At 35.2% G+C, this 26,628-nt stretch overlaps 2 protein-coding genes across 4 annotated transcripts in view; one reads left to right on the top strand and one right to left on the bottom strand.

Annotated features, from left to right (window-relative positions):
* Window positions 1–26,628, top strand: part of LOC138138668 (U5 small nuclear ribonucleoprotein 40 kDa protein) — a 208,037-nt gene that overhangs the window by 179,869 nt on the left and 1,540 nt on the right. The window lies entirely within an intron of this gene.
* On the bottom strand, window positions 15,896–26,467 carry Dlg5 (Discs large 5). 3 transcript variants are annotated; one of them, XM_069058662.1, is made up of 14 exons: window positions 26,313–26,467; window positions 25,810–25,951; window positions 25,664–25,706; window positions 25,294–25,342; window positions 25,119–25,240; window positions 24,746–25,069; window positions 24,335–24,525; window positions 22,332–23,514; window positions 21,306–21,880; window positions 18,226–19,253; window positions 17,958–18,162; window positions 17,394–17,659; window positions 16,810–17,339; window positions 15,896–16,711 (listed from the first exon to the last, which is right to left on the bottom strand). In XM_069058662.1, the coding sequence occupies exons 4-14, from the start codon at window positions 25,325–25,327 to the stop codon at window positions 16,220–16,222; spliced, it is 4,950 nt and encodes a 1,649-aa protein (XP_068914763.1). In that variant the 5' UTR covers window positions 25,328–25,342; window positions 25,664–25,706; window positions 25,810–25,951; window positions 26,313–26,467; the 3' UTR covers window positions 15,896–16,219. The 3 variants fall into 3 exon arrangements, with proteins under 3 accessions (XP_068914763.1, XP_068914764.1, XP_068914765.1); XM_069058663.1 differs by lacking the exon at window positions 25,664–25,706; XM_069058664.1 differs by lacking the exons at window positions 25,294–25,342; window positions 25,664–25,706; window positions 25,810–25,951; window positions 26,313–26,467 and having other exon boundaries at window positions 24,746–25,062.

The following is a 26,628-nucleotide window of genomic DNA, read 5'->3' as shown; positions in this document are numbered from 1 at the left end:
ATTTACGCTTTGCGTGGTAAAGAGATCATCGTATTAAGGGCAGTATCTCATAAACCACTGGTCCTGCGGAAATTTGTATGACAAGATTTTGTTCAAGATTTAATGAGATATAAAATTATTCTAAACAGTTGTTACTCTGGGAACAATCATTTTCAATAAAATGTAATTATTCAGTTGAAACAAAAAATACGCATCAAAAACCGAGATTTAATTATTCAAAAGCGCGTGTTTCATATAATTTTAAATGTGAAATGGAAAAAACACAAATACCGAATACGTTTTATAATTCTAAAGCCGAATTTAGTCTGGAGCTCCGCATTTATTTATTTTATAAATACAAAGATAATTTATCTCTAACTGGGAAAACAAAAACAAACAAAAAGACATAAGAAAGCAAAAGTACACAAGCAAAGAATTATCTTGTATCTATCTATAATTGTTAACAATTGACCACGTTGCGCGTCGTTTTTTGAATAAAAATATCTAATTTATGTACTTTTACTTTTGCAAGATTAATAGCGCGTTTACATGTTTTTGTAATTAAGTTGTAGAGTTCTTTTAATAAATTGAGAGTTTTTGTCATTTTTTTTAAATTCAGGTGTGAACCACTTTGTTATCCTTTGTCATCATTTATTGCTATTCCTGCAAATACATCGTCCTGAAAACACATTGTTATAATGATCTACTCATATGCTAAATTCTAGATTTCACTGAGACATTTTTTCATTATTTCATTCGTTTTATTAGTTTTCAATAAGGTTTGGTGGTAGTAGTAAAATTTGTTATAAATATGTTATGGTCAGTATCTTCCATTGTTACACTCTTCAAGCTCACGAGTCCTAAAGAAGCTCTGGCAATAAATCGATTCATACCTCTCAGCACAGCTTAAGTAAATGCCTTGCAGCCTTTCATCGAGTTTCAATTCAAAAAGTTCTTTGAGGTCAAGAGAAAATGTTTCTTGTAAAATTGTATAAGCTCAGTTAAAAGGATTATATTTTTGTTGTTCGAGACCGTATTTTCTGGAAAAGTTTTAAACATGACAAACTTCAAAATAAACGAACGTAAGTTTTTTGTACTTTCACAAATACTTTCGTATTTCCCACATTCAATACCTTTTCAACAAAAGAATTGGAACGATTAACAAATGTAATTAAATAGAGAGATCCAGGCAACCAATTTGTTACATTACAGTGAGTGCCAAAAGTTTGGAACAATAAAAAATAGTATTGAGTGATTTAAAATGATTGTGGATAAGTATGGCAACTGTGTACGAAAATTTATGTGGCAAGTGTGTGGGTGGGATAGAGTTGACATTTCTTTGACAGTTCAGAGTCGCGCAATTTTGAAAATTATCAAATCAACGTGCAATGCTATAAAAAAATCAAATGCACGCTTATGAAATGTCATACAAATGTCAACCATACCCCACCCACGCAGTTGCCACATACATTTTCGTACATAGTTATCCACAATCATTTTGAATCACCCGATATATCGGGCCTTCAAATAAATATATATTTAGAGTAGGCGTAAGCGACATTCTAATTCTGTTAACAGTGTAAAGATAATTTTTGTAGATAATCAATTATTCTCCGGAGTTACACCGGTTACATAGTAAGCTTTTTCCAAATTTCATATTGTCATATTCCGTGGAGGGGGAATAGGGAGAATGCACTACAAAAATTAAAAATATTTTCTAACCTAATTTTATTTCGTTAAAATGTCAGACGTTTCTTGTGTCATTTTTTACGCTGGAAAAATGTTGCAAATAATTGAATTTCCATAGATTGCTCTAAATATAAATTTATTTGAAGGCCCGTTATTATGTGATACGAGACTCATAAGAAGTATTTTGTAGCACGCACAGGTTTAGGGCACGACGAGCTTCCCCTAAACTGATTAAAACAAATCAATACGACTGAAACATATATTGATAGTTTAACATGAGTGACAATGTCTATTTGTAATTAGTAGTAACAAAGTGTTTCTTTTTTTCTTCCTAATTCTCGTTACTATCAGAGAGTTGGAAAATCAGCAAATGTGTAACGAAATTCACTTTCTGAAATAAGTCATTCAGTATTCGGTTCAGTGTTCTCGGGTCCATATATGAACGCGATGCTATTACCATATTGTGCCGCAAATAACGAAATAAAGAATGCCATAAATCTAGACAAGGCGCAAATAGAACTCGTAAATCTGCGTGTTTATGCGACTTGAGAGGTAACGAGACCTGCTGATATAGTTGTGAGCAGGATACATGGGAATTCAGAAGAAGGAAGTGTCTGTCTCATCTCCTCAGAGATAAGGTCGTTCTTATAGCATTGATGCAATTAAACCGGCCGTAAAGTGTTGCTGTCTGCTCTTGTGTGCCTATGGTGTGATAACGTAACGGAACAGGGCCGTATCCTCCCCAAATGTTGTTTCGTTTTGCACCGATTTTACATTAGAGATTTACGTTCATGCTACCGTGGCCTATTTAAGTTCGAAGCAAGGTGATGAGGTAATTTTCACAATTTTCTAAAAGAAAATGTAATTATTTTCAAACACAACGTGTCTCAGAAATAAGTACAGTTGCGGAATAAAATTTGCGGCACTATTTTTCTGTAAAGCACCTTCTACTGTCATCATGACGACATTCAAAAATTAAACTTTTCTGTGTCAGTCACCCAATCAATTTTGAATTTTGAGATTTCAGTTAGTTGCACTGAGTGTAATTAAATCATCGCTTTGATATGTTGCCTACCCGTTATTATGCCACAAATGACAATTTTTGAATGTCAAAAAGGCAAAAACATGACAAGAGTAAAAGGTTATTACTGTAAAGGTTGTTTTAGAGTTTATATCATGACATTGACAATACTGCCCGAAATTTTAATTCCGCAACTGTACATTAACTTTAACCAGTGACAGATCCCATCAAGACCAACAAAATTGTTATGCACCATTTTTTCGAAAAATAAAATTTTCGTTTCAGTATTTTACTCTCCCATAAATTAACGAGCTGTGTATTTTCTAGTTATGTGACCCAATGACAGTGACCGTGAAAGAATAGTTTTTGTAAAATCGGCGCAAAACATTGTGTTTTTACAGTAAAGTTTTTTCGCTCCGCGGCCGAGACAAGAGGATTACAATTTTAGTTAGTTTTATTCGACTGCACAAGGCAGGTGTTTACGTGGTGATTCTGTGATTTGAGCTAAAATTTTGTGAAAATTGCGTTTATTTTTGACTAGTGAATAGATATTGTGTAGTGTATGGTGAAACGTGCGGGAGTGCTCCTCGAGCCCAGAAAATTTCCGTGCGACTTACTTCTTCTTGTGGGGGTACATGAAGGAGTTGATACAAGTGAAGTTTTAAGAGAACGGGTGAAAAATGCTGCCCAATAACAGAGGTATGTTGGAATAAGTGGAAGAATAATTTGGTCGGTGCCTTCATTATTATATTGACAATAACGGCGGACACTTTGAACACTTCTCGTAATGATTAGTGATTACTCTGATTTCATGAGAATTTTTACTGATTAATACACTAATTTTAGGAAACATTATCTTAAGTATGAGCGATTCATTAGGGTCAGTTTATAGTAGATTACATACCGAGGTGGGAAGTGTTTCATTCCTGTCGAGAGCTAAGGTAGTTTACCAAGGCGTAGCCGAGGTGAACTAATGCTCTAGACAGGAATGAAACACATTCCCACCGAGGTTTGTACACTATTTTATTCGGAATCATTACATTTTTAGCTAATAAACAATTAATTTGATGCAGTTTCATTTCTACGGTTTTTCGACTTTCAGTAAGTACGCCACTGGAAAAACCTTATAACAGGGCAGAAAGTGGCCTATTACTGACCAAGAGAGGGAAGTAAAGATAAAAAGGAATGGTTAACTTTCCGCCCTCGTATAAGGTTAGGAATGTGCATATTAGGTACAATACGATTCCGAATAAAAATATTTATTATTAAAATTATTGTTTTCATTCAATATCTACCATACGATTCTCTTTTTTCTCTTCCACCTTTATCATTATACAGGGTGTCCCCAAAAAAGAAGACGAGTCCATAACTCCGTTATTTATCGGAAGATTTTAATTATCTGTACACCAAATTAAATGATTGTTAATAGGCTACAAAATGGCCTAATAAATTCAAGTATAGCCCCATGGACTTCAAGGGTAAACTGTCAAAAAAAATGTTTTCAAATGGGATTACATATTTTTTTTTAGTAATTCTGATAGAGATTTGTATTCTGAAAATAACAGTGTATCACAAGTATACACTTAAATACCAAAAATTCACAAAAAAAAATGTAAAAAACGCTACTGTCGTCTATGTTCCATTTTACGCTAAACATTGGGGGCATATCTGCGCAAGCCCACATATTATTATTTGTCATTTGTTTTTCTAGCTACCTTAATTTGGTTATTACATTGTAACGCAATGCATTTTGATAGCTTTTCGCTTGGTGCTCGTCATTTGTTTCAAAAGTTAGTGTTATTTTTTTTAATGTCAAGTTATACTTGTGATACATTGTTGTTTTTAGAATTAAAATCTCTATCAGAATTACTAAAAAAAAGTATGTGATCCCATTTGAAAAAAAATATTTTGACAGTTTAGTCTTGAAGCCCTTGGAACTATACGTCAATTTATTAAGCCGTTTTGTAGCCTATTAAAAACCATTTAATTTGGTGTATATATAATTAAAATCCTCCGATAAATAAGGGAGTTATGGACACGTCTTTTTTTTTGGGGACACTCTGTAGATCACAGGGGCCGCTGTGCATAAGTTAGCGAAAAACAAGTAAAAGTTTTCTTGCATTTGTTTTTTCTTCTTCGCTTATCAGCATTGGCGAAGCAAAAATAATCCCCATAGACAGGTAGGGAAAGTTGTACCAAATCTATCAATAATTTTAATTAGATAACTTCAAGGTTTAGGAAAAAATATATTTCAATATTATTGATGAGTTCTATTACAGTTAAAATTAATGTATTTATTTCTGAGACACGTAAAGAGTGTCCCAAAATTGACGTACAAACTACTTACTACCTTATGGAGGATGTTTAAATGTTTAAAAAAAATTAATTATGTTTATTATTATAAAATAAATTTTTATTTATTTTATAATAATAAAAATAATTAATCATTTTTATTATTATTATTATTAACGGTAATATAATGTAAACAAAGATATATTCGTACATCATTACCTTCCAATGTTACCCTAGTGGATTTAAAATATTTTTTTACATTTCCAAAGCTTCTAAATTCTCTATTATGCAGGACTAGATATTGGTAGTGAGTGATCTTGTACTTTGTGATAATATGTACGATTAGACGTAGCTGTCATGAAAATTTCATACATATTTTTCAAAATAATTGACCTGTTAAGTGCCACTTTCAAAGACCGCCAAATCAACAAATAAGTCCAATAGAATTTTTTTAACATTTTTCTGACGTTTACAGTAATCTCTTTTACACCGTAGTGCACCATTAGTACGCCATTTTTGGGACATCCTGTATATTTAACTCATTAAAGGTTTTATACAATGTGAACATAAAGTTTGGAACAAAATTCATAACATAAAATAACATCATGTGATGTTTTTGGGAAAATCGCTCAGACAGTTCGATTTTATTTTGGAAAATGCCATCTTGTGACATGCAATTTGTTTAAATGACGTCATAATTTTTTTCGTAATTAAATGACAAACACCCACTTTTTTCTTCTCTTTCTGATAGACCTGTTTACTACCTAAAAATTAAATTAAAAATTTTGAAGTAAAATTTGTCATTTTCTCAAAAAAAATTGTTATGTAAGGTACCATTTTTTTTCATTCATCGTTTGGGTAGTAGGAAGGTCTATCGGAATGAGAAGAAAAAAGTAGGGGTTGTCATTTAAAAAGAATTGGTGATGAGTGATGACGTCATTGCGCAAAAACCAATGACGTCACTTAAACAAATTGCACGTCACAGAATGGCATTTTTTCGAAATAAAATCAACCTGTCCGAGCGATTTTCTTAAAAGCATCACCTAGCGCTCTGGACTTATTTCGATGACACTTTAACTGTTAGATACCTTATTCCTTTAGAATTAACATAGGCTATATAACATAATAGACATCATAATTCATTTGTTTGTATTTCACATTACATATATTTTTCGTGACACCACTCGCACTCTTGTTCCACATTTATTTATGTTGTAATTATTTTTATAACGTTTTCTCCATACTGTCAGAACTAAGGTTCATATTTGTTTAAATCATCTGACATAATAATCACGAAATCACTCTTTTCATAATAGTTATCTTGTCATAAAATATATGGACACCTGCATTTAATTTCTTACGAAATTAAGAAACATTAAAAATACATGTGTGTCTATAAAAACCTAACTGACTAACGAGAGCATTGTTAACACGCCTCAGGCTCCTTCTCCAGGGAAATCACCAGGAAGGAGTGAGTGCCTAGTACTTTAATTATTTACGAAAAGAATGTGTAAGATTGTGTAAACACAACTCGAACTCGGATTTATCCCAAAAGTGCTCATTCTAAATAAAATATATTAACATTCGTTTAAATCGTAGCTTCGTTGACCTATGAACATCAACCAATGCCATAATTAACACCGTAGTTGGCGTAGAAAACCCCACAAATTTTAGATATGCGGCTAACTTCGTAACAGGCAGACTAAGTAGTATCGCAGATAGGTGGCGGTATTAGCGGTACTTTACCGCCGGAAATCTGTCAATTGTCATGTAGGAATGTACATATACAGGCTGAAATCAAAATACATCAGAATATTAAAACCCTAGGATCTTCAGATCATTTTTGTGAAAATCACGTGCATTCAATTTTGCACTGTACTTTAAACATGAGAGCACAAAAGTTTAGTGCCACGTTAGGAAGAACAGTACCTAAAACTAAAAAGATATCGAGGGCAACGCAAAAAAGGTGGAAAAAGTGTTTGGTTTTCAGTCACAGTATCCTTACGCGTTTTTGCGGCTCTGTGCATTGAAAGTGTTTTTGGGCTATCTATTTCGTTCAAAGTAAAGTTTTGTGACTCTCTGTTTTTAAAGCGTGTCTCGTTCGGGATGAAATTAAGTTAAATTGGACTTTATGAATTTGAAATGTTTAACCACATTTTCGGTTTATTCACTTATTGAAGATACTACGGTTTACATATTATGATGCATTTCAATTTCACCCTGTAGTGTGATTATTGACTTACTGTAATTGTTTTCATTTAAAAACAAGCTTACCTACTGTATTTTTCAAGAAATTTACACAGGGTGATTCTGTAATAAGTTTGAAAAAAATGTGGAGTGTCCTTGACACAAAATAATTCTGCGTAAATGACTTCTGGAGGTGAAATCAAAAGGATGGAAATTACCCTATATCCTTGTATTTCCAACGCCTATGAATAGGAAAATTTGTCCGAATTTGTTCACTTCATTAGCAACCATTGTTGCATCATCAAATCCACAATAAAATCGTAGGTGCAAGCACACTGCTTTGTAAATGTTTCTATGGAAATGATAGAGAGGAGTAAGGTTACGTTTGTGACTGACGGGCACCTTTGATTATTATTGTTGCTAAACTACCAAGATAATCAGGTAATCACCTTTAACTCAGCAGCGTACTAGCAATTTTGACCAAATTTTCAATCATTTGTATGTCGAAAATGAAAAAACTTTTATAAGAAAATTTTTTGTCAATGACTTCTTCTCATCATCACCAATTACCGGGGTTTTTTTTCAAACTTATTTCAGAATCACCCTGTATATTAAGTACCTTTCGACATTAAAATTGTGAAGCACAGATTACTGTTACAAGTAAATTTTTAGTAGATAGATGTAATAAAATGATCTATTTTATTTTTCTGGAAATGAGGTATCCATTTTCAGAGTATTTTACTGCGCCGTTTATGTATGTCCATCACGTGACGGAATAAAATAAAGTGGGTCCGAGTGTGGAATAGAAAAAGATTATTTGTGTTGCAACCGTTGTTTGCCGTCCTATCTCGTTGTGTCCGCAAGTGTCATTGGTGGTTTTTGTCCTTGTACAAATAAAAATTCAATTCCTTTGGTAACTTGTCGGAAGAATGTTTTTACAAGACTTTAACGTGTAACGTAATACATACACTGCGTTTTTTATTTCGCTGAATATACAATGTAAAATGGCTATGTTCAATTCGAAAATGGACCAGTCAATTAATTTGAAATAGGCAACCAAACTTACAGATCCATGAATCCTATGTTCAGTAAAATAAAAAAACTCACGGTAGATATTTTTTTAAGTGTCAAAACTTAAGGAATTAGTTCAAGATTAGGTATAACATTTGAAGTTGGGAAACAAAAAATATTAAATTATTGCAAAATATTTGTAAATTTTAAAGTTACTGACTTAACAACTTGCTACCTACTTCTTGTTTTCAAACGACGTAAATACACCCTTCTTGTACTACTTATTTCAGTTAGGAATTATTAGGAATAATGACACATAAATATTTACGTTTGGATGTAAACAAAACAATTCACCTTCAGTTACCATAAAATACAAAATTAATACAAATACATATATTCAAAAATCAAAAAACCACCAACGTCGCATTTTCCTCGATAATTACTATCGGCAACGCTGTTTAGTGTAAAATTTGGTGAGAATTCTAATTTTGAGGTTAAGTGTTTATTAAATGTCTTGTTTTTCTGGGCATGTTTAAGTAAAAATAATAAGAATCAATAAATAAATGAAACGTGCTGCTAATAAAACAGTATGTACGGAATTCAAAGCAATTTTATTTTATTTTCAATCAAATAAATAATTTATAGTTACCAACATAGTATGAAAAAATATCTACCTAGGGTTTTTTAAATTTTACCAATCTAAAGCAACAGGTGGTGGTTTTTTTATTTTTGAATGGACTTTAACTAATCTTCCGTTGACAACTAGATATGTACTAGGAGTATTTGATCCTTCTCAGAATGTGGAACGTTTACATCAGTGTGAAAATCGAGGTAGATTAAGGGATAACGCTGTTTGAGAGGTTAAGTGGTTCAATGAAGAAAAATTCATAAAGCTACAGGGTTATTATAAATGTTTCTAACATCTAGTTGACGTATCGGCGCACCTAAAGCATAGCGCACACCTACGATGTTAGAAACATTTACAATAATTAATAACTCTGTATTGATTATTTTAGATCAGGTCAAATTTTAAAAGTGAGTCTAAACGGCCGATTTCAAATTGAGCTGCGAGGGTCGCAACTTGTAACGGCGCAAAATTGCAAGTTTGGTAATTAATGTGTAGGACAAAGATAGATACACATTTGCGCTACACCACCTATTTGCGCCCATGACTTATAATCGGGCCCTAAGACATGATTGCGTTAGAGAAATCTTATTTGCATGAATTTACATCTACATCCCTAAACTAGCAAAAGTAACATTAGTTCATAGTTTCCAAATTCCTCAATTTCTGACAAAGATTCAACAAAAATAAATAAACAAAGGAAAGTATTAGTTAAATTGTTTACATATAAAACTAACTAAATCCAAAACAATAGCACTTCGTAGTAGGCGTTGGAGAGTCGACTGTGAACGCACCACTCGTGTAAAACGTAAGATTTAAACAGCTGATCCGTGATCCACCTGTATAGTGCGTTCACAATCGACTCTTCAACGCCTACTATGAGGTGAAATTTAAAAAAACACCCGATATATTTGTGTGTTTCTAAATCAATGTTTTTTTTCGACACTATCAAAATTTGAGAATTTTCTCCTGTGTGAACGGATTTTAATAAATGTCGCAACTTGTCAAAACGAAACGTGAAGCTAATTCTAATAGTTATTTACATAAAAGTCAGGAAAATCTCACATTACTGAAGAGGAGCTAAATTGAAATATGAGGCACTTTGTGCCGAGTATTTTAAAGCTCCGAGTCAAGTAGGAAATTTTAATGACGTGTTTTGTATTAAATTTTTCCGGAAATCGTAAAAAAGACGAAATTTACAAATTTTAGAAAAAATTTTTACAGATTCCGCAAAATTCAAGTTTGTCAATTTTGTTGGCAACTATAGTTACAAGGTAATTTTGCATCTTGTAAAGTCTTTCAGTACTAGTCCGGAAAATTCAATTTTCCTGCGCGTAAATAAGCAGGAAAATATTGTTTCCAAGACGATTTCCGGAAAAGATTTTAAGCGATTTGTAGCCTTTAAGGGGATCGTTGAACAAAAAAATGTTTTTTCTAATTTTGACATATAAAGTGACACTTTTCAAAATTAATTGACGTTTGGAAACGTCACACTTTTCGTAACTGGTTACGAAAAGTAAAATCTTTCCTAACTGGTTAGGAAAAATTTATTGTATCATCAATTTGACACTGTCATATTTTTTGTTTTTAAGCAAAATAACCGTGCCTACTTACCTACTTGATATTTTAACACAATAATAATTTATTATTAATGAAATTCATTACTTCGTTTAACGTTTGAAGAATTTTTTTTTGTCAAAATTAGAAAAAATCTTGTATGTAACACGTTAGGAAATGCAATTTTGTGTAACTCGTGTGATTTTGCGGGATCTCGCTGCGCTCGTCCCGCAAATATTCCACTCGTTACACAAAATAACGCATTTCCTAACTGGTTACATAAATAGCTATTATTCAACTCGTTCGTGTGTAAATAAACTACTATTCAAATAATGATAAACTCCTTACCACACGCTTCGCTCGTTACATAAAATTTACGACTCGTGAAAAAATACTCACATTTTGCAACATATACAGGGTGACTGACGAAAAACCTTTGACGCTGTATCTTACTTGTTTTTTATCCGATTTAAATAAATGACACATCAAATGAAATAGTTCGAAAAACACTTCATTATTATCCTATTCGATATTTTTTTTGACATCTATTTTTTGACAGACGATAGCTAACTTTTTTTTTCAAATTACACTCTATATATTTTTTTATTCGTTCTTATAAAGAATCTTCTTCTGAATATTCTTACATTAAAAGAAAAAACAAAAAATGTATTTTAAATAAAAAAAATTGAAAATCAAAAATGAAGTAATCAAATTTGTAAACAATACAAAATCTATTCTAGTTGCTCAAAATTTCCTCAATGCTGTTGCAGACACTGTCGATACCTTCTAAAACTGCCCACCTTTGCATTCAGTAAAAAATTTCAGGGTTTTTCCTGACATACTCGCACTATCTTTTTGGGTACCTGGTGGGGTCAAATAAACATTGTCTCGAAAGTTTCGAATGAATATAAAGAAATCCAATGGATTCAAATCTGGGGATGAGCACCCATTCGTCGTTCACCAAAATGATTTAAATGATTTAAAAATACAAAATTCATGTATGCATTATGTGGTATGGCGCCGTCCTGATGAAACACGACTCTATTCAACACTGCTAATGGTATCTCATCCAGAAAATGGCTTATTTCGTTTGATAATAAATAGTATGATATTTTGTTTGATTTAGACTGCTATCAATAAAAAAGGGACCCACTAGTCCATTCTATCTCCAAAAATGCCACACCACACATCGTCTTTGGAAATTTTCTTCCACAACAACATAATAATTGTTTTGACAAATGAATACTCAGAGCTCACTTAATCATTTCGAGCATTTAGAACAAACTTCTCCCTTGTTTATTTTAGTCACTTGATTTTTAAATTTTGTACATTTACTCTTTAATTTATTGACTTTTGTTTAATGAATGGGTATAGTTCTTTGCATTTTTATATTCAGAAGACAAATCTCTACAATACTGAATAAAAAAAAATGTACAGTGCTATTTGAAAAAAAGAAGCTGATGTTCATCTGTTAAAAACCGGACGCAATATATTTTCTTTATTTAGTTGGTATTGAAGTGTTTTCAAAATTATTTCATTTGAGGTGTCATTTATTCAAATCGGATAAAAAATAAGCAAGATACAGCATCAAAGGTTTTTCGTCAGTCACCCTGTATAAGTATTACATAAATAACTATTTTGTTATTCTTAATGACAATGGTGTCTTTTCTCGACAGAAAACAACAAAAAAGTGCGGCTTTTCTATTTAGCAACACTTTTCTACATAAATAGTGATGATGAAACTTTATTCATTCAACTTATCAGTAGGTATAATAAGTGAAGTTAAACGTATTATTATTCAAATTGTTAAATGTTATTGTTGGCTTTTGTAAATAGTTAATTTTAGTTCTTTTCATTTTTGTTTGGTTTTGTTCGGTTTAGTTTTAGCGCGTAGTTTAATTTAGTTTTAAAAATACAATTCGAAAATAGTTGCACCCTCTGTCACTGGTTATTGCGCGTTAACCGATTCACAATTTCGTGCAAAATCGGGGTTGACGAAACCTCCCCTACCGGTGATGGACATTTTTGGGAAGAAAGAGACTTCGAATTTGACCGTCTTTGTGAAAGCACCTAGTTTTCGTAACTTTCGTCTCGTGTCGTGAAACCCACTTAATTGAAGTGGCACCGAAGTCCAAAATTATCGTTAAATTCCACCCATGCCAATCGGTCCATGGTCTCTTCGCGGTCCGCAAAAAAAGGTAAGTCAATTTTGATTTAACGAATTGTGGATCACGGAGAAAATCGAACAAAGCTCTTCGTTTAGGTAGGCTTAAGTCAACTAAAACTGACTTAAGTGCTCTGGAGACAAACAGTTATGCTAGAAGAAATGGTCACCACATACTTCTCATGAAGCTGCTGTTGACTGGACTCAGGAAGGGGTTGGTTGCCAACATTCCGCAGTAACATTTTCCATATTTCTCCCTTGGCTTCATGGAAACTAAATTTGATTATTAATTTATCCATAAATATACAGGCTGTCCCAAAAGTACCGCATTTCCATAAAAAAAACAAGGCTGTAACTTGAGAATTACCTCTACCCAGAAATACGTATTATCATTGTATTATGGAATACCTAGCCAACTATTTCGATGAGCTTCAGATAATACAACAATCAAACACTTCAAAAATAACAGCTTCATAATTCGTATTACAATAAATGTTAAAAATATTGTCCATTTGGATGGCGCCGGTAAGGATTACGTAGGGAGTATTCGCGCGCTGCTTCAGCTGCATTACCGAGACATTCACCCAAAATCAAATACATGTCGGCGTATTCATTCATTGAAAATATTATACATTATAGCTTGACTGACACTTTTTTCAAAGCAACGCCTGTCAGTAATAACTATGGAGTATTGATATTGATTTTTTTTAAATATTTTTCAGCAACCATGACATATGTACTGGTTCTAGGAACATCCTGTTGTTTTTTTTATTTCGGAATAAAGTAGGTAACTGACGCCTATTCCGGATACGGTTGTCAGTCTTTCTCACGAAGTTCTTTGAATAACTCCCGTAAATGTATCTACCGATCAACTAAACCGCTACAGAATCTTATCTTGCCGAAATAAACGCTCCGGAGGCGATTTTCGAATCCAACAACAAAGGGAGTTATAGTTTAAAACTTTGGAACGTTATCAGGGGTGCGTTCAGAAATCGTACCCAGGTGCACCTAGGTCGCCATGCGCCGTTCGTAAATTGCCGGTAATGCAGACATGGTCATCTGTCATGCGTTCAGAATTGTTTGGGTGATTGCCTGACGGTGTTCCCAAGTTACCATGCTCCATGAGTGTGGGAAGAATTGCCGCACATGCGCAATAGTATTAATAAACTGTCAATTCACCGTCATTTTGGCGCCTCAATAATAAGCTGGGGCAGGCTAAGTCGCTAAGGACTATGCGACTATGTATTACCAATTTGGTGATTTTTTTACCTTTACCTATATTTTTATAATTTAATAAAATAATATAGGTTGAACGGAGTAAAATAATGTAATATGTATTTGTTTTAAAAAGTTTATTTGATTTATATAATTTTCTTCAGTTTATATTTGTTTTAAAAGGCTTATACAGTGAACGGCAAAAGTATGGAATAAATTCATTAAAAATGAAACAAAATTTTTTTCAAAAAAATCTTTGGACAGGTCAATTTTAGTTTATAAAAATACATATTTTAATACAAAATAAAATTCCAAGCAGTCATTTGTTTCCGAGTTATGACATCATCGATAGTTTTTTTTCTCACAATGACAGTTGCTAATGTTGCTATTATTTCTTCATCATCATTACTACTTTCTTCTTCGCTTTCAGATGCTAAATTTAAAATAAAGTCTGCAGCTAACGCAATTGGCAATGTCCACATTTTATTTTATACGAATGTACAATTGTACATAACCACAAACCATAGAATAGAACAACTCCCATTCCTACCTACAGTAAGTACCAGAAAATTGCAACAAAACGTTCACAAATGTGATGTTGCCGCGGCACATCTCGGCAATGACGTCATAATCCTTGGGTGTACCATTACCTTACCATTACCTATTCCCACAGCACATTTCTGAACGCACCCCAGTTTAGCAGGAGTGGCGAGTGGTGTGAAATAGTACAGAATGATCAAGAATGACTGAGTCTGTTGGTAACAATGAAATTTGGCAGATTTAAAATTTACCAACGAAGGTTCATTTTTGTAATAGTATAAACATAACCTGCATAACCAAGAATGTTTTTAATGTCATCTCAAGTTAAAAAATTCGGTCAGTGCGTGGTCAGTGCCAATTACTAGACAAAAATCACCAGTATTTTCAATTGTTTCATTGCCAACAGACTCAGTCATTGTTGATCACGCTGTATATTATACACCAAGGTGAAGAAGTTCATGATTATAGCCAGAGCGCCAAGATTAGAGCCCGAGGCGCGCCGAGACAACTAGTAAAGTTGTCAATTGAGAGCGCTAGTATACGGGCGCTTTTTGGGGATATTTTTCATCGTAAGTTTTTGTCACCGAGAATTTTTCTCGTTCAAATGACATTCAAATTTAAAATCAACACACACAACATGAAAAACGTTATTTCCCTAAAAGTTGTGTGTAACTAGAATTTTCAAAAGTAATTTTGAATGCCTAAGGTTGGTTACTTTTAATTGAGAGATTAAATCCAAATAAATATGCCGCCAGTAACCAAAATTGATTGTGAAACGAAAAATCATCTATCACTTAGCGAGAAATTAGTCATTTGCAACTGTTACAATTAATTTGCTGTCTTACATTTTTGGGATATCTTTTGTTTGTCACCAGAAACCACATAGCCTCCAAAGTAACCAAATTTATGGCAACCTAGTAACGAATATCCCTATATCCTAGGGAGTAATTTATTTTTGACACGAGAGTAGTCGTAGATTGTAGATTAGTTAAAATTATATTCGTTTGGCGTCGCTACTTTACGGAAAATTTCAATTGTTTCATCAGAATTTTTCTCTTATGGAGAAATTGCAAAATGAAACGGCCATGTATACACGTCTAGTGTATATCGATACAGTTGGCCATGTGGAATGAACAGGTCGGTTCGGTTATAATGCAGCAGGTCGTATATTCGCCAAAACAAATTCAACCGGCCTGTTCAAGAGTGTAGTTTGAGTGATTCCCGCAAAGCGCTAGTGTACGGGCGCTTTTTGGGGATATTCATTTTAAGTTTTTGTCACCCAGAATTTGAAGTCAAAAAAACTCCTTGTTTTTTGCTGCTTTGAAATTAAATTAATGAATTTTTTCCTTATTGTATTGTTCGATATTTTTGTATTTGAATATTAAACTTTTGAGCGCTTTTAACGAGTAGCCTTTGAAACTTGCCCCCCCCCCCCCCAACATGTACACACTAAATTTACCCAAATTAATCGCATTTTTTTATACACTTTTTTCATTAATTCTCAATATAAAAAATTGTATAAAAAAACTCGTTTCATAGAAGTCTTGACGCCCTTGTCCATTGAATCTTCGAAATACTTAATGCGAGCAAAATAATTTCAAGAACTGCTCAAAAATATTAAAAACATATTTATTCTTTAAAAGAAATATGAGAACAATAAAATAATCACAGAAAAGAAATATACAACCACCTTAATTTAAAACAGTATATGTACAGTACAGTTACATGATCAAAAAATATAGTAATAAAAATGATAAAATACTGAATAACAATATGAGTTAATTGGATTATAAACAGTTACGAAATAAATAAAACTGCTGTCGCTAATTCTCGTTGTGGCAAATAAATTCGTAAATCCGAATTTATCACAAGAGTTAATACTTAGATATGAGTACATATAAATGTCATTATAAAAGTGCAAATAATAAAATTAGTTGAATCATCCGACAGGCACCCACTGGCTCTTACGGTGTTCGGATTCGACAGCAGTCTTAACGTGTGCACAAACAATTGCTATGTTGGCTCCACCTGCAACTACGGCAGTGACCAGATGTCTATATTCAGCTTCTAACTTGTGCCCATGCTCGAACATTTCTTTTGCCGCTTTGCCCGACAACTTGTCTAGACTGTACCGGACAGCGTCTTTGACTTCTCTAATTTGCTTGGTGCTCTTGAACTTGACGAGCAGCACTACTGGAAAAATGCCGTGACGGTGGAGACGCTCCACACTGCTGGCGGCTACATCCAACATGCAGTGAAGATGGGCTCGGGACACCTGTCTTACGGCTGCTACCGTAACACATTCCCAACAACTGCCCCGTCGTCGGTACTCCACTAAATGACCGTCGGCCAATTCACGATCCAGCTGAGCTTGAGAACAACGTCGTGTTTCCGGTGGTGCGCGTCCAAACTGGTCGGGAAAATCAGCTACCTATAACAACGCAATAGTTTTTAATAAGCAATTAACAAAAAAAACTTGATAATAAAATGTGCAAGTTTTCATTTTATTATCATTTTCATACAACTTACCAACTTGTCAACAACGCATTCCGCAAGAGGTCCTAAAACTAGCACAGGTCTGAACTCCGGAAATGACAGTCTCTCGACTCTCTGATAAGCCGGAGGGGGCGCTGGTTCCTCGTGTAACGATCCCCCGTCAGAATACCATCCTGGTCCTGCCAGACTGCAGAAACTAGCCAATTCCTTCGAATGTCGCTGATGTTTTTTTCTCCTGAAAAAACTCCGACGTGCAGTCGACGATCCCGCCGAAGACACCGAACGACCTGTTTGATCTGGATCCGCGCCTCGCCTTAGCAGAAGTTCTTCTTCGACTTTATATTTACTAGGAATAACACCGCACTGCTGCCGACGTCCTTCACCGTCCAAGCGCCAGGCGCGCCATTGACCTGGTACGCCGTTGAACATCGTGTTATCAACATAGAGAACGTCGTCTTTGGCAAAGGCGAGTTGAGGGGGTTCCGTTTGGTCGCTACCGGAACGGTCAAAACCACAACGAACGTACAAACTATCACCTGGTTTGTCTTTGATATCGTTGTATCCTTGAAAATTAAAAAATTTCAAATATTTGCAACGCCGTATAATTCGAAACTTACTGTCGATACGATAATGAGCTAAAACTGTAACTTTATCGGCCGGTTTGGCCAATTCGTAAGCAGCTTCTTCGGCAGTGGCATTGCGCAAGTCGCTTCCATTGTATTCCAATATTTGATCTCCGGTCCGTAAACCGGCGTGATATGCTAACGAGTCTGGCTGAACTGAATGAATAAAAATGCCAGCAGCATTACCACCCACTAACGATATGCCCAAATTTGATGTTTTCAAAGTTTCAATGTATAAATAACGTGGTTCATCATCGTCTCTAAAAATGGATTTCATTAAAATAATATATTGTTATACGAGTTGCACAAGACAGTCTATTGTCGAACGAGTTCGATAACATGTCTTGTGAAACAAGTGTAACGTGCTATTTTTTTCTATTTCGGCCTCATTAATTTCATTTTTTTAAATATAAAATAATTGTCTAGTAACTTTTATTTTAATGGCATTGGGTTGGTATCAGTGAAGCAATGTCATTTCATTGAATATTAAATTTTAAATTGTCACCAATTTGGTTATTGTGACACTGAAATAGACAATTTTATTATTAACAGGTTTACCTTGAATTGTTACTTTGTCTCTGCAACGAAGATGTCTGCTGTCCTGTCCTTAGTAGAGAATTTGGTGGAGGTAAATTAGTTATACCCACCGGATGGGTTTTCCTGACCTCTTTAGGTGAATTACACGGCGTAGCTTCACCGTCACCTTCATCACCATTTGAGCTCGAACCGGAGCAAGAGCCGGATCCTTCTAGTTCGTTGTATTCTGTAAATATGAAATAATCACGGTGAACAACCAAATCTGCAATAGGTTTTTCACAAAACTTACTGTCTGGACTGTATTGGACCAACATCGTAATCGAATTTCCACACTGTCTCAGAACATTCGCCGCAAGATTATAAGTTGCGTTACGCATGTTAATTCCGCAAACTTCCAACAACTGATCGCCAATCTGAAGGCCAACTCTACTTGCCAAACTGTTATCGTTAACAGTGGAAACAAAAATACCCCCACTTTCGGGACAATTGATCTGAATGCCCAACGGTTCATTGGATTTATCTATGTGAACCCGTCTCAACTCTCCCGGTAAAGGTTTGTGCTGACCACCCACCCAAGAACAACACTCTTTGCCACCACTTCCCGCCTCACCAGGACTCAACACTTCCACGTGAAATATAGGCATAGGACTGCCCCTCTCAGAACTGCGTTCTATGCTCCCTGTACTAACCTTCGATGTGACGCTAGGGTTCGAAGGAACGCGAAATCGTGGATTGTCCCTTTTTCTCGGAAACGTTCCCCCTTCTAAAATATCCGAATCTCTGTAATTCGGCTGGTGTGCTCCTGACGTTATAGGATTGACTACTTTTCGACTGGCTCCGTCTACAGACGGGCTGTGAGTGTGGTGAAATGGAGGCGGTTCGAAACTGAAACTGTCTCGGTTGTGGTCGGCGTGGGGATGTCGATGGAACGGGTGGTGGATTCGGGGGGCGACCCACAGCTGACTGTGAATACGACTGTGAGATGGAGGCACTGTAGTGTTTCCTTGAGAGGTTTCGTTGTGATTGCCGACGACACTGTCCCGGTCGCATTCGAAAGCATACTTGCTAACTCCTGTCAGTTTCTTGTAATACGAGATGGCCTCTTTATCGACGTATCGATGAACAGGAAAATCGAGACTATTGTCGGAGTTCATGTTAACACTCAGACGGTTAGACGGTGGTGAACGGAGCTTTTCGAAAGAGTCTCCCACCGCACTGAAGTGAGATCCGCCACCGTCTACGCTCTTGTAAACCGAATGGCGATTTGTCGGCGGTGGACCCACCGAGACCAAAGGCAATGGCACAGGTGTTGAATTTCTAAAAAATACCACTTGGTCATAAAAAACAAAGCCAATTCTTAGATTGTTTAATATAACTCGTAACTGTCAAATTAAATCACAATTATGTCCTTTAGTAAACCACGAGAAGTTTTTACTGAGGTTCAATAGTGTATAACCTCGGTACAGGTTGCAAAGACACACTTGTCATTTGCAACAGCGCTTTTATGGCATTAGCCATTTGAAATTACTTTAAAACTGTACTTATATGGAAAATATTCAACCCAAACTATGATTTTCTGGTCCCTTTGTGCCTTTCTTTGGTTCAGAAATATGAAAAAAATGCGGTTGCAAATGACAAGTGTGTCTTTGCAACCTGTACCGAGTTTAGTTGACTCAAGTTGCAAAAAACCACTTGTCATTTGCAACAGCATTTTTTCAATATTTTTAAACCAAATAAAGGCACAAAGGGACCAGAAAATCATAGTTTGGATTGAATATTTTCCATATAAGTACAGTTTTAAGGTAATTCCAAATGGCTAATGCCATAAAAGTGCTGTTGCAAAGGCGAAGTGGTTTTTTGCAACTTGAGTCAACTTTATACTCCAATTTTTTTTAAATCAATTGTCAAAGTGTTTTCATGTTGGTATAAACCACTAGTTATTTGATAGTTATTAGATTGGCAACGTAAAATGTCAACTATATGTCAGTCATTTTGATGTAAAGACGCTTGCGCTATTGAAGGCGCAATTACATTTAAATAAAAATACAAAGTTAAATGAGTTTCCGAAAACAAGGATCTAACACAACGAGAAAAATTGGCTATGCGAAGAACTGATTAGAGAGGACTGGAAAAAATTGATGGGAAATCTACCAATTGAGGACATTCCTCTTCCGCAGAATCATATTCGGAAGACGATTGGGGGTTAGATTCTGAAAATGAATAGGTAAACTGCTTATATAACCCATTAAATAAATTCCCATTTTCCTGTATACTTATGTTAAGTTGCACTTTTTAGTGTGATTAGCGTCTTTATTTCTTGTCTTTTGGTATAAAATTTGGTTACACCTGAAACTTTTTTGACATTTGAAAATTACTGATATAACCTCAAACCTGATCTAGGGAGATTTTACGATAGAGGTGTCCCGAAACGAAAGTTTTTAGGGTGGTACAGTCTTTGAGGGAATTTTGACATTGACAATTGCACGACCTGCTGTATTATAACCGGCCTGTTCAAAAGTGTAATTTGAGTGATCCCCGCAGAGCGCTAGTGTACGGGCGCTTTTTGGGGATATTATTCATCTTAAGTTTTTGTCACCGAGAGTTTTTCTCGTTCAAATGACATTCGAATTTAAAATCAAAAGTACAAAAATACAATTGTATTCAGTATAGCTTTAGAAAGAAAATATGAACTTACTGTACTCAATCTTAACTCTAAAATCATGTCTAAACATATTTTTCCGCATTTTTATTCTTTAGAAGCGCCCGTACTGTGGCGCCCTCATCGGCGAAAATAGGCTCTTTCTCGGAAACATTTTCGCAATGCTCTTTTAATGAAATGAACAGGCCGGTTATTATACAGCAGGTCGTGGACAATTGATTTAAAAAAAAAATAGACTATAGTTTGAGTGATCCCTGCAGAGCGCTAGTGACCGGATGCTTTTTGGGGATATTATTTATCTTAAGTTTTTGTCACCAGGAATTTTTCTTGTTCAAATGACATTTTAAATTTGAAGTAAAAAAAACTCCTTGTTTTTTGCTGCTTTGAAATTAAATTCGTGAATTTTTCCCTTATTGTTCGTTGTTTTTGTGTTTAGTGTTGTTATTGTTCTTTGCTTGCTTGATTATTATTTTTAGAGAAGGGCCCGTTTTGTGCGCCCTCCTCGGCGGAAATTGGCTCTTTCCCGGAAACATTTTCATAACACATTTTTAATGAAATGAACAGGCCGGTTATAAAACGCAGGTCGTGATTTCACCAATGATTATTGTTGAAAAAACATTAGATGACGGTTACGTGAAACAAAAAAAAAACTGTTTTCAAATAAAGATAACTTCCCTCCATTAAAACAAATGAAACTATAACAAACAAACCTGTAATATTCAGCACCTCCTTCTTTCAACAGACTCAGTGGTGGTCGGTCTCTCTTCCTGGCGATTACCGTACTGCCAATAACCGGTTGTAGTAACGCAGTAGCTCGAGCTTTGGGCCACGTTCCTCCATTTTTTTCTTGATCCTTCGATGCGCCTCTTTTCGCCCTTTTTACGGTGTTAACATTAGCGTTACCTCTGCAACTGTCCAACACCAAGTCCAATTCAGCTATTGCTTGTTCTGGATCGACCAACTCTAACGGACTGGGGGAGCCATTGCGGTGATATTTTTTTTTCTCGTTATCTTTGGTGTGACGTCTACCTCTCATCAGATCAATTTTTTCCTTAAGCCACGCCCCACCATTATTCTTTTCTTGTTGCCCGCTCAGATAATCGTGTTCGTCGGTCTGAGAACTACGATTTTCGCGTTTGTGGCGGCGGACGGGAGTAAAAACATTCGGACATTCTGGATGGCTAATTTTTAAGGCAGTGACAGTTATTACGTCGACGGAATCGTCGTTTAAGACACGCATTGCTTCGTGGATGCTTTCGATTTCGTCCATCGATTTTTCGTTGATCTAAAAATCATATTAATTGAAAATTCTGAGTTTATCCCAATTCATTATAAAATAAACAGTTCATTATCTCATAAAGTGGTTTTAAAACTAGTATGTTTCCCAGTGCAATCAGTCTAAAACCAATTATTTACAACTTTAAACTTTTTAAACAATAACAAAAATATCCTGTACCATCACAAGTGGATTAGTACTGATATCATATCAGAGTTATATTTTACAACACGTGTAAAACAAGTAATTTATAAAAATCACAAAACACATTAAAAAGAAAGATAAACATTATGATTACATCAACTGGCAGATAGTATTGATTCAGATAATTTTTTAAAACTTGCATTACAAAACAGTGATATGCAGAAAATCAATTTAAAAAAAATTAAATATAGGTTTCTTACAAAATATACACGACTGGTCCGTTGAATAAGTATTCAAAATAAAAAATGAATCTTACCCTGAGAATTCGGTCTCCTATTGAAAGACTCTTATCCTTCGCCGCTAAACTTCCTTCACTAATTCTACTGATATACACTCCAGTGTTTAAAGTAAGGCCGTGACATCCTGGAACCAACCTGGCCGTGTGAACCCATTTTGTTACTTGCGAAGGTAAATTAGGCGAAGGACTCGGCCCTCTCCTCCTTCGTCTACTAATCACCATCCTTGCCACCGGTAAACTTGCCCTGATCGCTTCTAAAACCATTCTTCTGGAGACCGCACTACAGTCAACATCGTTCACCCTCGAGATGCGATCGTTGGGCCTTAGTTTACCATCCGCAATCGAGCCTTCGGCAACCGCGGCCACATAAACCGCGCCATCTCCTGGAAAATGTGGATCATCCCTTCCTCCCGCCAGTTCCAATCCCAAATCTGCTCTACCGTCGCAGGTTAATTCCACCTCTAAAACTTCGTAGCTATCGTCGATGTCGCTGTGATTGCCGAAGTGATCGTCGTCGTGGTCCACAATGTGCGCCTCTAGCATTTCTTTGAGGGCCTTAACTTCTTTCAACAACTCGTTTCGCTGTTTTTTCACGGCGTCCGACTCCCGAAGAGATTCGGCCAGTTCCGAAACGGCGCGATCGCGTTCTTTGCGCATGTTGTCACAAAGCGTGCGAATACTTTCACGTTCTTGCACGATTTTATCTCTCTCGGAAAACGCCCAATCTCGGCGGCCTTTCGACACTTCTGCTTCCTGAATAGCCTCGGCCAGTTCGGTCTGCGCTTTGTCCAGACTTTTTCTTAGAGACTCCAATTCCTGGTTGGCTTGATCTAAATTATCTAACCTTTGTCTTTGTCCAATTGATCGCACGTCGGACTGTAATGCATCTTTCCTTCCTACATTCTCGCACGGTCCTCCTAAACTGTCCAAGTGTCTTGACCTAGTCTGCTCTCTCCTTCTACTGTCTTCATTCGCAACCCCCAACTCGCCAAACTTCTCTCGTAAATCTGCGCACTCCTTTAGTGCTTTATCACGTTCGTAAAGAGCACTGGCAATTTCTCGCCGTAGAGATTCTAGCTGATATCCAATGGCTTGCTTCTCACCAGCCAATTCTTGATTGTCAGCATCCAACATTTTACCCTTTTTCAGAGCTTGAGCTAGGTCATCGCTCAATTTTTCCATTTCTTTGTGAACTTGATCTCTGGAAATCATGCGTTATCGTTAATTGGTTCATTTATACACAGGGTTGGCCGCCTAAATTATTGTAGGTGATACGTATTTTGCACGAGTAATTCATATAATAGCTACGTATTTTGCGTAGCGTAGAAAATTAATTTGTTAACAGATTTTTCTAAGCGGCGCGTAATAAACTAATTTTATGATCATTTTAAGATTTGTAATCTTGTGCATTGTTCATACACTGTTTTATGAATCACAGCATTATTTATTTAATACATTATTCACTGGATAGCCGTCGTTGTTGCTGTAACTAGTGTTTTACTTTAACATCACATTTTTAATGCAAAATTAAATTCAAACCAAAATAACAATTGTATGTATAACAGTTTTACTCAGAATTTTTTGTAGCACTTTTTAATTTTTAAGACTATAACATTTGTTATATGCACGACATGAACAAGTTTCTTGCAATTAAATTTTTCAAAACTCACCCAGTTTCTTGATGCGTTGTGAACAGAAGGCCAATTTATTTATTGTATTTAAGGCAAATTTTGTATTTATTAAATCTCTTACTTTTATGGCAAAATAATTAATTTACATGTCACAAATAAAATATTTTTTTAAATGTAAAGGCTGTATGACACGATGCTAAATTTTGTAGAAAATTTGTTAGTAAATGAGAGAGGACCAATGAACGATCAGGATCTGACAAAGACAGACTATGATCCTGATCGTTCATTGGTCCGATCGAGGGTCTCTCTCATTTTCTAACAAATTTACTACGAAATTTAGCATCGTGTCAAACAAGCTTAAGTACATACTCAATTCTGCACGCTACTCACCGTTCACTCATAACTAAAGTGTATTCAGCCAGTGTCGCATTCCTGTCATCAGTCAAACGTTTCACATCTTTATTGGCTTTTATCTTGATTGCAACAATCTGTTTTTCAGCTTCTTCATACTGCTGTTGAACTTTTTGATGAGCCTTGTATAGTTTCAGAACTTGCTGCTTCAGACTGGCAATCTCTCTTTGCTGGAATAAATGTCCCAATCAGCATTTTTAAATGCAAGATTTTTGCAATTACATAATAAATATCCAAAATATGTAATTGAATTTTAATATGTACTTTGTTAAATAAATAAGTAATAACCTATAAAGTTTTAAAATAGCCCACTGCATTTATTACAAGTCCTTGATTATAAAAAAAGTTATCATTATGATAAAGCATATAAAAGTCTCATTATATTCTCACCGCAATGTTTCTTTCTTGTCCTAGCAGTTCACACTGTTTAGCCAATCTATTATTTTCATCTTTGGCCAATTCTAGTTTGGACAAAGCTTGTGAGTGTGAAATGTACAAAGAGTCTGCATTGCCATTTTCTGCTGCTAATAAGACATCCTGTTGTTGCCTGTGTACTTCAGTCAAATCTTTTCTTAATCTCTGATTTTCTTGTTCCAACCTTTGCTTCTCATTTAACAGTTCTGAGTATTTAGTTCGAAGAGATGCTGAATCTTGTGATGAAACTTCAAGTTGATTCATAGCTGCTCTATGCTGTTCCCTGAAGTAATCTAGGTCCTAAAAAAGTTCATGTACCATTCGGTATTTCAGTCATGTTTAAGCCTACATTAAGAGCGTGATCACACCGGCGCCGCAAGCTGCTGAGTTCACTGTTGGCCTTTTCATACTGTTGTTTCAAAGTGTCATAATCTCTCGAGGCATTTAGAGTGAAATTTCTGGGCAAAGTCCCTGCAATATTGTTAGGAAATTGGAATAGTTGTATAATTTCGCTTTCAACTTACCATTGCTTCCACTACCATCGCTGTTTGACGCCATCACAACCTCTGAGTGCTAAAAAAATTAGCTAATAGTTATATTTACGTTTGATTCAATTAACAGTGTTTTATTTTTTGTACGTTATTTATAAAAGTTCTAGTATCATTTGAAGTGGTTAAAAATGTTTCACTTGCCATTAATTTACATAATTAATGATCAGTAAACCAACATCATTCATTTATGAACCAACTTTAGTTACATTAACTCAAGAAAAACATTTATCCAGCAATAAGAAACAAATTACTCTATTTGATTAGGATTATAACAATCACAACCTTGGTATTGAAGATTTTGTTTCGTTGAAACGAAAAAGGAAATATAATTTAAATTCCATACCCAAATTGACGATAACAAACACTGCAACTTATGCGACCACCATCTTTAAGAATAAGAAAAGAATAATAATTATCCGGAAAATGAGAAGCTAGCCAATGAACAGCTGAGTAGAGCGGAGTATTTATTTAATTTACCAACCACATTACCTCCAAGATCGGTGTTGCCACGATTCCTTAAAAAAAAGTAACTAAACGAAACTAAATATGAACATAAAATGTTTCCACTGATCCATTTTGCCTAGACAAAGCAGCCAAGAGTTCAAGTAATTAAAACTAGTAAAATAACATACTTTATCCAACATTCAATAGTAATATCGTGTTTTACTAGTTAGTTTTAATTGAGTAAACTGGGCTATAACTAGTCTGTTGTTTTAACCCACGTTGCCATTTGCACCGTGGGTTATAACATACATAACCCACGTTGCCATTAGCACCGTGGGTTATTAACGTTCATAACCCATCGGGAGCAGAATTTCATCAATAATGTCATTATCTAAAAATTTTGGAATATTGGATAAAACGTTGTATGGCATACGTGGGTTATTAAGTACTACCCACTCGAGGTAATAACCTACTCGGGCAAGCCCTCGTAGGTTACAAATACCTCTCGTGGGTAATATCTTAAATAACCCACTTATACCATAAATAACTATAAATGGCCACGAAATAATAAACGCCGAGAAAACAATGGTCCCCGTTAAGTAACGTGTGTTGTGTGTTCGTTTTAACCATAGACAAGAAATTTACTACATTTATGTCGCCAAAACAAAAAAAAAACACAATTTTTTTGCGTGCTGCAAAATGCTTCTTATAAGACTCGTAGTCTAATACAGGGTATTTCACCAGTGATAATGAGCCCGACGGAATTGAAAATGAAAATGCAAACCTGGATATTTTCCGCGTCTAGATCCAGGTTTGCTTTGCAAATGTATTGTGGGTTGCATTTTCAACTCCAGCAAGCCCATT

The sequence above is a fragment of the Tenebrio molitor genome, chromosome 9, assembly GCF_963966145.1.
Source record: "Tenebrio molitor chromosome 9, icTenMoli1.1, whole genome shotgun sequence".
Lineage (NCBI taxonomy): Eukaryota > Metazoa > Arthropoda > Insecta > Coleoptera > Tenebrionidae > Tenebrio > Tenebrio molitor.
Note: the sequence above shows the minus strand (reverse complement) of the source record. Positions and strands in the feature narration are given on the sequence as shown.

Excerpts from the sequence above, each read along its gene's own strand:
- Dlg5 (XM_069058662.1), bottom strand. The coding sequence starts at position 25,327 with ATGGCGTCAAACAGCGATGGTAGTGGAAGCAATG. Across the intron at positions 18,163-18,225 it reads GGTCCAATACAGTCCAGACA|AATACAACGAACTAGAAGGA; the intron begins GTAAGTTTTGTG and ends TCATATTTACAG. Across the intron at positions 16,712-16,809 it reads AATGCGTTGTTGACAAGTTG|GTAGCTGATTTTCCCGACCA; the intron begins GTAAGTTGTATG and ends GCGTTGTTATAG.